The following is a 12,630-nucleotide window of genomic DNA, read 5'->3' on the forward strand; positions in this document are numbered from 1 at the left end:
TTTTTTTTTTTTTTTTTTTTTTTTTTTTTTTTTTTTTTTTTTTTTTGATTCCTCATCATTGTAAAATAATCACATATTTATAAATCGTAGCCATAGTTATTGCTAATTTGTCGGCATCAGTTACATTTTTTTTTTTTTTAGGTGTTCAAGAAAAACTCGGCATCTTGAATGGTGGCGCTGTATATGCAGTGTATGATTACGATGCTCAGAATCAGGATGAATTGTCTTTTAAAGATGGCGATATGATAGTCGTACTGAGGAAAGGAGACGAGCAAGAAAGAGAATGGTGGTGGTCTCGTCTTAAAGACAGAGAAGGGTACATTCCCAGAAATCTACTTGGTGTGAGTGGTATATTTTGTTCTTCCGAAATATTATATGCTGGTGTGTACAAATGTGTCTCACATTTAAGGTTAACGAGTTATTGTTATTACCTTTTTCCAAAAAAAAAGGGAGGGGATTCAATCGTATGGTTTGAATTCGACCACTTTTACTACCAATTCATTAGTAAAATAGGTATTCATAATTACCTACAACCGCTAAGTAGGCTTAACAGTATAAAAAAGTTCTATGTGCTTGTAAATATTTCGTCAGAGTAATGTCTAATAATATCATAAGTTAAAGAAATTAAGTCTGGTAACAAATATATATATATATATATATAAAGTTATACTTTCAAGATTTATGTCATACAACTAATGTTTAGCTGTTGTATTTGAATTAACCAGAAAATGAGTTATAAATATATTTATTATATTGACAAGTAGGTGACCGTAGTGTATAAAAACTTTGATCCAATAAATAGTTGTGTGCTTATAAAGTGTTATCTCGGTACATCGTATATTATCAACCCACATAGCACATAAAGTATTTGAGATAATTTTAGCCTTATCGTAATTTATTATGATACTTATTACCGATGTATGTCCAGTATGCTGTAATTATGAGATATGTACGTGAAGCTTAGTGCTCTTTGTATCCTTTATGACGTATTTATAATCGAATTGTAGGTGTGTAATTAACTTAAATGTAAAGCTTAAAAGTAATTCTGTGATGTATACTGTTTTTCAGCTTTACCCAAGAGTGACGGCGAAACGTGATTCCTAGTAAGCAGCAAACAAGATATGCCGATACTCCCTGTTTCTGCTAATCTCGTGTAGTCTCGAATGGCACGAGACTTGTTGAGATATAATTTTAGTAACAAGTGCCGCTATCTTCTCTACTTGGAGAAGTGCTGTTGGAAATGTTTAATTTGCATCGGGTTCGTTCTTTAAACTTGTTACTTGTTTATAAAATCAAATTACTCGACTGTGGCTTATGGGGTTATTCTGAAGTAGTTGTAAATACGTGTAAAATACGATCATCACTAGGCCATGCATTGCTGGCCAGGTGCCTATCGTAAATTAACTTTTATTCCTGATTTTTTAAAGTAATTACAGTTGGATATCCTGCATATGGCGACTTGTACGTATTGTTTAAATTCCCTTTGTGTACATAGGAGAAATTAATAGCTCGCCCCGCCTATTTCTGAAGCTTAGATAATTTGAAATGGTTTGGTTAAGAAAGAATTTGTATAACGTGTATCATACGAAAGACCAATTGTCCGTCCATTTTTTCGGGTTCCTATATACGTTAGTTACTAAACATACCGGTAGAGGGAGGAGCTGAAAATATAAAATTAGTATTTGTTCTGCCCGGAATGATGCTGAGCAGGTTAGATTCATCTATGTAGTTTCACAAGAAAGATTAGCCCGAACTTTGCATTTTACAAAAACATAACCGTGTAACTTTCTGTATTACAATATTAGTGAAGTTAATGTTTACAAGGTGAAATATTCTCTTCAACTATATGGTTCTCAAAGTTAAATAGTTACCGTCGTCGATGGACATAAGACGTGTTTTTTGTTATGTTTTACGAGAAAATGTTTGTAATGTTGCTTGTTCATTCATATCACCTTACTGTTTTGTACAATCACCCCTAAAGTGCTTATAAAGTTAAGGTAAAGAGCGCCAAACTTGTTTGATGTAATTGGCTTGAATCAGTTTATCAGTGTTGTATCTTTTTTTGTTGTTGTTCGTTTGTTTTTGGAAAGATATAAGCAAAATTTATTTTTCGTTGTTTGAAACCCAAGGCATCTTTTATATCGAATTTTATTCTTATGCCTCGTAACAACCGACGTTAACATCAATTAACAGTCTCGTCCAAATGACGTTCATATCGAAGAAAGTTCTTCCTTGTTCTTGATAGCCAGTGAAGTTGCAGATTTTTGGATATTTTACACAATAAAATACTAAGATGGCGCCTCAGTGGTGGAATCTGTGAAGTACATATCTCTGGAGATTTTATTTTATGTTTTACTTGAATAAAACATTCCATATTAAAAATTGTATGGACAGTGTCATTTTTTTTGTGATAATTTCGCCGCCAAATTAGCCTCTATATTTACAATTATAAATTAATATTATTCTAATAGTTGTCAAAAGAAGGAAATAAATTTCAACCTGACTGTTATTAAGGTAACTAAGCATCTAGTGGTGGACAAAACAACTAAAACGAATCGTTTACTGATTGTTAAGAATTTAAAAATTGTCTACCATAAACTAAACTGTATTGTTCGTTAATTAATATTTGGTTTGTTTCTGTATTTATCATGACGTTGATGAAAGTATATGTTTGTATCTGTGAAAAAACTTTAAAATACTGAAACCTTTCTCAAGCTCTGTTGACTTAGTGTTGCTGAAACTGTAAGCCAACGCTTTTGACAACTTTGATACATTAAGCAAAATGTTTCTCAACGATTTCTTCTATTAAAATAATTCGATTGCTCCCGAAGCGTGTGTTGAAACATATCTGGTAATAAACATCGACTGAAAACACTGGTTTGTTTGATAATCGTCTGCTGTACGTGGGAGAAAAGGTTAGTTTAAGGTTGCGAAACGTCATGTGGACACGAGCCTTTACAAGGCTTACGTAAAAGTCATGAACTAATTTTGACCCTCAATTTAATTTCAGGATTGTATGATCTTAACAACTGATAATGTTTGTATTCAAATTTTATTGATAATTAAACGAATTATTTATAGCTTCTGATAAAATCATGTTGATTGTATAGATCAGAAGATTGACGTAAATTATAAACCAGTGAAGTCAACCCTGTTTAACATACTTGTTAGAAATAATTATTGTCATAGGAATTTAATACACAAATAACTTAGTCATGGATACTTGCTCCAGGCCAAGTTTCTAAGATATTTAGTTATTTTATTTTCGAGATTTAAAATGGTCTTAATAATACCACTAAAACTCCTCATATGTTTACAAATTCGGAAACAGTTGCCCTAATTCATTACTTGCCGTTAATGGATTGTACCTCTTTAATTTCCGTGTTATTGTGTTATTGATCTGTTATCCAGGATTGATTACTCGGGAAAAATTTTGACGTAATACAAATGCCTCAAAAACTGATCCAGTCATTGAGATATTTAATAGCAACATAGTATACAAATATTAAAATATGATAAGTGATATAAATGAAGGATTTTTTTTTTGAGTGAAACAAAACTATTATTCACTTTTGTTAAAGAATCTTGAAAAAGTATTCGTTTGTTAAATTCCTTGGTTACTCTGCAATGTTTAAAACATCGATAACAATAATGAACATGGGTTCGTAATTTCAGTATTAAACTGAAGAAGAAAACTTCACGCCGAGTGAATAAAATTTGACTTTTCTCGTATATTTTTAACTTTTTGATAAAATAACTGATTTGAATACACGTGGCCTTATATTTTTATTTTAAATTAATAATAAATATGTACTTTTTTTCATAAACTAATTACGTAAATTTCATAAAGTAGTTCAAATTCGTAGGGATATTTCTGTAGTTATGCGTTGGCACTATACATAGCTCTGCATATGTTCGACTGTCGATGTTATTAAATGCAAATAAAACTTACCACCCAGAGATATCAAAATGTAGACACGGGAAACTGAATACAATGGTAGAATTATGAATAATTTAGCTTTACTGATCCCTTAACGTTAAGAGGTGAAAAATGTTTCGAATTCAGTAGTTCCAAAAAAGAACAACAGATGGGAGCATGTGTATAAATTGTTATATAAAGTTATTTGTATACACCCGCTGATATCAAAAGATGTATATGTACAGCAGATAAAACATGGTTATATAATATAATATGAAAAGTGTATTTCAAAAATCTGAAATTAAGTATATTAGCAAATTGCTTGTATCTGAAGAATTAATATGTCACTTAAAAATAAAATATGATGTGGGATTTAAAAGTTTGATAAATGATATTAGGTATGCCATAAGAATAATGTGTTGAATATTTACCTAAATAAACGTACTGTGACATATGCTGTTTAGTGCTTGATATGTATTTTAAAACAAGAAATAAAATGTAAAAGCGATACCACGTCAAACCAATTTTCTTACAAAATCGTGCAATGGAAACTTGTTTTATAATTATGATGAAAACTGTCCTTCTTGTGTATATAAATATAGGAAGTTATTGGACATACGGTCCATAAAAAATGCTCTTATTTCGTTTCCTTAATCTGATCTTTGATATTTCCAACCCAAATAGCACCTTATGCCACACATGGCCTGGTCAGAGAACCCAAGGTTCGGTTCTAGTCATCCCTAATTTAGAACTGCTGATCAGAAGAAGAATAACAACACCCAATGATGATTATATGACGTACTCTTAACCGACTAGTGGGATTGGTTGCCACGGTTATAATGCCCTCACAGCTGAAAGTGCAGAACATAACAGCATATTACGGTTCGACCTTCAGACCTCTCGATCAGCATCACGGGACGTCAACCACTAAGACCCATTTCTTCATCTGAGCACTAGCACTGCAAATGTTAGGAGTTGAAGTGAACTAGAAGTAAGAAATCTATAAAGTTAAATAATGTCTTATTTCAATAATTTTAATATTTTGTAAGGAAAACGTAATAATGTTCGTAGTTGAAATACAAGGCCAGTTTCAAATGTTTACACGTAACTGCTGACACTATGTAAAACGTGTTAGTGAACTCATATCAACATAACATAATAATTAGGATTATTATCCTAATTCAAGAATTTAGTACATTGCCGGAAGTTACGCAATAATTGCGTTTGCCGCCAGAGGCAGATTTTTTTATTAAATGGTACGGGTTTCCTTAGTAATTTTCTTTGAACCAGTATTTTGTTATTCTAACCTAACACTTCGAACTAGTCAGGGGCCAATTCCTCAGTACATGTTTTAAAATATGTTAATTCATACACTAAAAAATAGTTGACATTTAATACATTAAGTCGTTGAAGTGGGATGGTGGTGGAGGGGTGGGAGACATCTAAACACAAAACTGTTCGTCTGCGATTAAAAAAAAGGGGGGAGGGCACTGATGATACTATGTCTCATCCAAAGTTCGTTATTCTTTAAAGAGTAGGTATAATTTGAAACAGTGGCGAAGAACTTGGGGTTAAAAGTGATGACAGCGATTAGACCTGTTAGCTCTCAGGCCTATAGTTAAGAGTTATTATAATATAATATTATTGTTCATTAAAGCGTGTATTAATGATTAGTTCAGGTCACTGCAAAGAGGACCACTTGGCTTTGAGCCAAACCGCCCCCGCGCGCGGCATGTTCGAAAGGGATAATTGTAATGAAGTTAATGTCACGTTAATGAATATAACATTGTTACAAAGTTAATATCTTACCTGAGCTCTTTGCTGGAAACCGCAACGCCCGCGAGTTGAGGGTGAAATTAAAAAAAATCAAGATCAGTTAACAAACAATAGTAGGCACGAGAGTTCCACCCATGTACAAACAAGTTCAAAACTTAACTTTTTTGTGAGGTTAATTTACTGCTGGTCACATAAAAACGTCTTGGTTACGAAACAAAGTGTTTTTAGATTAAAACTGAATTAGCTAGATGAATGTTGTTTGTAGAAAACGAAAAAAACAAGAACAGCAAACATATTGTTTTTATAATCAGTTGTATTGTTCAAACAAAAATTGTAGCCACTGTTGTCTGTGATTGACCAAGAAATAAACGTATATCTAGTCAACCAACCTATCTCCTACCGGTTATTTGGAAATAATAGATGTGCGTGTGTTGAAAAGATTTATGGAAAATATGCAAATAAGTAGATAGATGTGTAGATAAGAGTCAGAAAGATAGATAAAAAAAAAGTAGGGTTACAGATACAAATAATGAAACAGATGGATAGACAATTAGATAGGGCAGACAGACAGAAAACTGGGAACTTCAATACTGAAAGACAAAAATGTGAAAAGGTAAACAGGGCAGTCAGACCAAGAAGTTTAAAAATGGCTTCTTTATTGCTGAATCGACCTAGATCTGTAATAGGTTTTGTGGAGTAGCTTTATTGAAATTTCAACACTGTGACAACTAGCTTTTGTTTCTCGTGATAAATAAGCCACGGTAAGTAAAAGGTCAATTCTACATGATCACTTTACCTTCCTGCATTACAACAGTATATGACAACCTATACTTTTAAGTCCTCGCACAATGGTTATTAGGCTTAACTGGAATTATGATTGAGGGGCTATCATATTAGTGACTGTATTTTGTAGGTGATTGTGTGGCAAGTAACATATTTCCTCAATCAAAATGAGAGAACTGTTTTGCTTTAATTTAATTATTGTTCATATTTTTCTTTTATCTCTTTAAATATCAGTAATTCGAAAATTTTCAATGTAGTTTGAATAATTATTGTTTAAAACAATTGTTCTGAACTGTACTATTTTACGTGACCCTTTTTCTACATCCACTAAGACTAATTATGTATACATATACATTATTTTTTTTTACACATTTTCAATCTTTAATACACATACACTGTAACAAACCGGCCCTCTACTGTCATAAGACGTGAATTACACACGCCGTGACATCAAAATAAGGATTTCCGGCCTTACCACATCGTTTATCGCAGTTTAACCTGTCAGGTATTTAAAAGATACGTTCTTAGGAATAGAGAAATTAGAACAAGCATAATTTTCTTGTGCCCTTTCAAAAGTTAAAAAAATAAATAAATATTGTAATATTTTAAAGTCCTAATTCCGTAGGCTTTCAAAATCCATAACGAAACTTTTTCTTTTTTTACCATAACTACTACATTTACATTAATAATTGAGTAGACAAAATATTTTCCGGTCTGTATTTTTCTTAAGGTACCACCTCTTAAATTAATTAAAAAGAGTTATTACTTATAACGTATTTCACACACACACAACTAATCGAGTAGACAAAATCTATTCCGGTCTGTATTTTTTCTTAAGGTACCACCTCTTAAATTAATTAAAAAGAGTTATTACTTATAACATATTTCACACACACAACTCGTATATCAAGTTAGTTGCATTTTATTTTAATTTCACTTATATGCTTAAAACCAAATATGAATTAAGGTCGAGCGTGACATAATGATTAACGTGAATCTAAGAATTATTGTTCTACGTCACATTTTTGAGCAGTGGGCGCTGCAAGATGAAGAATCAAATCCTACTATTTGGCTAGATAAGAATAGCTCAAAAGTTGGCGGCGGGTCATATTGACTAGTTGCCAGTCTGGTATTCGATTGTCCACAGGTAGCTAGCTCAGTGTGACTTTGTTTGAAAACAAACAAATATCGCGAAAAAGAAGTAATTCTAATAATACGATTATAGTAGAAACAAACCCGATGAAAGTATATCTTGTTCTAATATATGTGTGTGTGTCTGTGAACGTCATATTCTTTGATGAAACATTTACGTTTCTTCCTATTCCTACTCACTACTCTAATGTGATAAATATTATATAAAGAAAAAGAGAAAAAAAAAAGGGTGTGGACTTTTACAAAGAATTATTAGAGAGCGACCTGGAGTTAAAATAAATAAAATTAAAATGACTTTGTACGCTGAAAATTTACACAGGAACATTATTTTTACACATCTTTAATTAATGGAGAGATACTTTTACTCGACAGCGCCCTCTATCTTCTCATTTTTAAACGTTTCTGTTCTCGTTTTAAGTTGTCTCATACATGTCTTAATTGAGTTAATTCAGTAATTTGTTAGTCGTTGTTTGTTTGTTTTTTGTAAACTTCAGTAAGGTTTATACAATGACTATTGAATTATTTATTTTATTTAAATACTTCATTAACTACCTTTATCTTCTTTATGGCTTTTAAAAACAGTCAATTTTGCTAATAACTTTTGGAACTAGTGCTGTGTGATATTTCCCCCTTCCGTCACATTTTCCGCATTGATGCACAGAAAATACATTTCGATGCTTCTGAAATCATGAAAAAGAATGCTTTATTTTTTCGTATCGATTCTTCAATATTAAACGAACTGAAATTGAACTGTTTCATTTTTTTCTCACTTTGAACACAAATCAACATAATATATTTGTCATGAAACCTGATATTTAATAACAATGATACAGTATAATTATGCCACCAGTGGGTTATTTAAAGTTTGTTAATATTGTATAACTATTACTATTTACAAGTGGAGAGCACGATTTGTACAGCCCGTACAAAACCTTTGTAAATGGTTTGTTTGTTTTGAATTCCGCGCAAAGCTACACGAGGGCTATCTGCGCTAGTCGTCCTTAATTTAGCAGTGTAAAACTAGAGGGAAGGCAGCTAGTCATCACCACCCACCGCCAACTCTTGGGCTACTCTTTTACCAACGAATAGTGGGATTGATCGTCACATTATAACGCCCCCACGGCTGAAAGGGCGAGCATGTTTGGTGGGACGGGGATTTGAACCCGCGACCCTCGGATTGCGAGTCGAATGCCCTAACCACCTGGCCATGCCGGGCCCCTCTGTAAATAGAAAACAGAGAAAGCCGAAGTGATGGATTTCCAACACAAACAGACATCCACGCATCTTTTTTGTATTTTATTTACATTAAAGAATTGAAAAAGTAAAAAAAAAAAACTAATTACATTAAGAACGGAAAGAAATTCCTTACAATACGAAACTGAGGACAATGTACGTGTAATAAGAGAAAACAAAAACACAATTATGGTAATATACATATAAGTATATATATATAGTCATGGCAACAGAAAAATTAAGGCGAACAAACATGATCGACTTCATGAAAGTTTGAAAAAAATATGATTACAACTGTGCATACAGAATAGTAGTATAGAAGAAAGTATGAAGAAATATGATTACAACTGTGCATACAGAATAGTAGTATAGAAGAAAGTATGAAGAAATATGATTACAACTGTGCATACAGAACAGTAGTATAGAAGAAAGTATGAAGAAATATGATTACAACTGTGCATACAGAACAGTAGTATAGAAGAAATATGATTACAACTGTGCATACAGAATAGTAGTATAGAAGAAAGTATGAAGAAATATGATTACAACTGTGCATACAGAATAGTAGTATAGAAGAAAGTATGAAGAAATATGATTACAACTGTGCATACAGAATAGTAGTATAGAAGAAAGTATGAAGAAATATGATTACAACTGTGCATACAGAACAGTAGTATAGAAGAAAGTATGAATAAATATGATTACAACTGTTCATACAGAATAGTAGTATAGAAGAAAGTATGAATAAATATGATTACAACTGTGCATACAGAATAGTAGTATAGAAGAAAGTATAGAAGAAATATGATTACAACTGTGCACACAGAATAGTAGTATAGAAGAAAGTTTTTCGTACACAATAAAATATATATCTCACGTTTTTATTATATTCCAAACTTATTTTTATTGTTCAGTGGAGCAAAAAAAGCGAATTTTTCGTTTTTTAAGATTCCTTTATTATGAAATGCTAATCAAAGCATATTATATTCCAAACTTATTTTTATTGTTCAGTGGAAAAAAAAGCGAATTTTTCGTTTTTTAAGATTCCTTTATTATGAAATGCTAATCAAAGCATATTATATTCCAAACTTATTTTTATTGTTCAGTGGGAAAAAAAAGCGAATTTTTCGTTTTTTAAGATTCCTTTATTATGAAATGCTAATCAGAGCATATTAAGAATAATAATATATATATATATGTAAAAACACGTTTGTTGGAAGACCTTGATCTTATGCCATCGTACTACGCGCCGTTTCTCCGCTTCCTCCAATAAACATTCGCCCCACGTAACTTTTAACCAATAACATTTTAGAAGGTTGACGTAATCTTCTAGTAATATTCTGTAACTAGTGGAAAGCCAGTAGAATCATGTTAGATAGTTATTGTGTTTATACATTCGTTGTAGAAACACGTGACACGCACGCTGCTTTCAAATGTTCGTTGTTATAACAACAGATTTACACCTAAGAAAGTTGCCAGTTTTATCTTAGGAACTGTTTATTTTGTAAGTTTTTTTACCTTCAGTTAACTGAACGTGTTTCTAAGAGGGCTCATACGTACACAGGTTGTAATCAGTGCTAAAATCAAGACAAGTGAAGAATTAAGACGTTTCTCGGTGAGTATATGTTTTTGTACTCTAGTCTATTTCTTGATCGTTTTGTTTATTCTATCCAATACGTAGGACTAAAGAAAGTTAAGAAAACATTTTCCATTTTTTTTCTAATTTAAAGCTAACGAGCTTATTTCTTGTACTTTTGCCAATATACATTTTATACACGGACAAATATGTTTGTAAAACTAAATGAATAAATTAACATAGCTGTACACACGTACAGTTGTGTAGTCGAAGGTTAAGCTGAACACAGCCTCTTCTCATTTCGGGAATATGTCGTGTACTTACCCCTACTATCCTAAGATAAGCAAATCCTGGATGTATCAAGGGTTAATGCCAAGGCATATAATTAGGAATTATATGAAGTGACTCGAGTGCATTTCATGAGGCAGAATCTTTTCTGATTTATTATTATTGTTTGTTTACAACTACACCACTGATGTCAGCGGTAAGTTTACGGACTTACAACGTTACAATCCAGGGTTCGATTTCCCATGGTAGATAGAGCAAGAATGGTTGGTTTACTGTGTAGTTTTGCGCTAAAAAAGTAAAACAGTTTAGCTGCACATGTGTTATATAAAAGATTATACGATTTTACTCCTTCAAGCGATTAGGGTAGAGTCAATGGTGCAATAACGTAAAATTAAAGGGTTTAATATATTTATATTCATGGAAGTAATAGGTAATTACTACAACTTATATAACATTTTAATATGTATCCGTGTATTCTATGTCGTCACTTAACTCACTCGTTCACTAATTTAAAAAAAGAGAGGGGCGCATGAGAAACCATATTTATTAAAGGGGGCGTGGATGACAAAAGTTTGGGGAACGCTGGCCTAACGTTTTTGCAACATGTTTAATATACTATATATACAAGCGTGTTAAAATACTTTGTTTTGTATTTTTTGGTGTTTTTACGGTCTTGTAATGTAGTGGATAGTTATATTTTTGATATTTATCTGTATAAGTACAGCATGCATTGAAAAAATGCGCAAAATATGTTTTAATTCGTAAGAAAAAACGGAATACTATGATAAATACAATATACGTTAGCGTATATTTGTTAAGCGCAAGGCTGCACAATGGGTTATCTGTGCTCTTCCCGCTGCAGGTATCTAAATCGGGTATTTAGCGTTATAAGCTCCACAGAATTAGTACGGAGCCACCAGAAGGCTAAAATGATGTCAGAACGGAATGGAAAAATAAATAACCAAAGAAAAAAAAACAAGAAATTCTGGAATATTGCTGTAGCTTATATAAAACTGAATATGATGTTTTAGAAGAAATCAATTTAAATACTTTGCTAACAACAAGAGTAATCAGAGAGATTCCATACCCTCACCCTGTCACTCCTTTTCGAGATTACATGCGTTCATATTGGATAACGTCAAACTTCACCTTCGAAAACTCAGAATATCCTTCTCAGATTCAGAATGATCAACGATCCGGATTATTTTTTGTAGTGTGATGAGGAGTCTCAACCTTAATGTGTCAATAAAATTTAGTACAAATCTGATCACACTTTACAGAGTTATAACCCAAAACCACGAAAATGTACTATCTCCCCATTTAAAAAAAAAAAATGCTTCAAAGTGATCCAGAACCCGGATCCGGACCAAATATGGCGAGGATTGTCCCATACTGACTTCCCATCTTGTGTCAAATTTTCGTGTACATCGGTTTATTAGTTTCGAGATACGCGGGCGGAAACACAGACAGACACACACACATACACTGACCTGACTTCAATGCCGGGTGAGGGTAAAAACAATTTCTCACGACATTCTGCAATAAATAGAGCTAAAGAAATGAAAAAAATGTGAAAAGTATTCAGAAAGATAGTTCTTCAGCACAAATCTGCACAATGGGATATCTGTGCTGTGTCCGCCACTGGTATCGAAACCCGATTTTTAGCGTTATAAGCCTTCATACTTATCGCTGAGCCATTAGGGGGATTCAGAAAGAAAGTTGAAAATGTAGACCCCGAACCTTTAATAAATGGAAAAATGCATTTTACTTTCACATTGAAAATATTTATAATGTGGGACGATTATATATATACAAAGTGGCCCTAAAGTAAGTATACAGTTGCATAAGGACTTTTCCTGTGGGGGAGTACTCAAGGACAAAGTGTACTGTAGGAAATCGCGAA

General features: G+C 32.5%; 1 protein-coding gene across 1 annotated transcript in view; it reads left to right on the forward strand.

The window, feature by feature from the left end:
• LOC106465596 (apoptosis-stimulating of p53 protein 1-like) overlaps positions 1–2,397 on the forward strand; it is a 29,736-nt gene extending 27,339 nt beyond the window's left edge. The window contains exons 11-12 of the mRNA XM_022393528.1: positions 142–341; positions 1,069–2,397. Of these exons, the coding sequence (XP_022249236.1) occupies positions 142–341; positions 1,069–1,104 (236 nt within the window). The 3' untranslated portion in view covers positions 1,105–2,397. The remainder of the gene's footprint in view (positions 1–141; positions 342–1,068) is intronic.
• Positions 2,398–12,630: the final 10,233 nt, after the last annotated feature.

This window comes from Limulus polyphemus, unplaced genomic scaffold, assembly GCF_000517525.1.
Source record: "Limulus polyphemus unplaced genomic scaffold, Limulus_polyphemus-2.1.2 Scaffold1995, whole genome shotgun sequence".
NCBI lineage: Eukaryota > Metazoa > Arthropoda > Merostomata > Xiphosura > Limulidae > Limulus > Limulus polyphemus.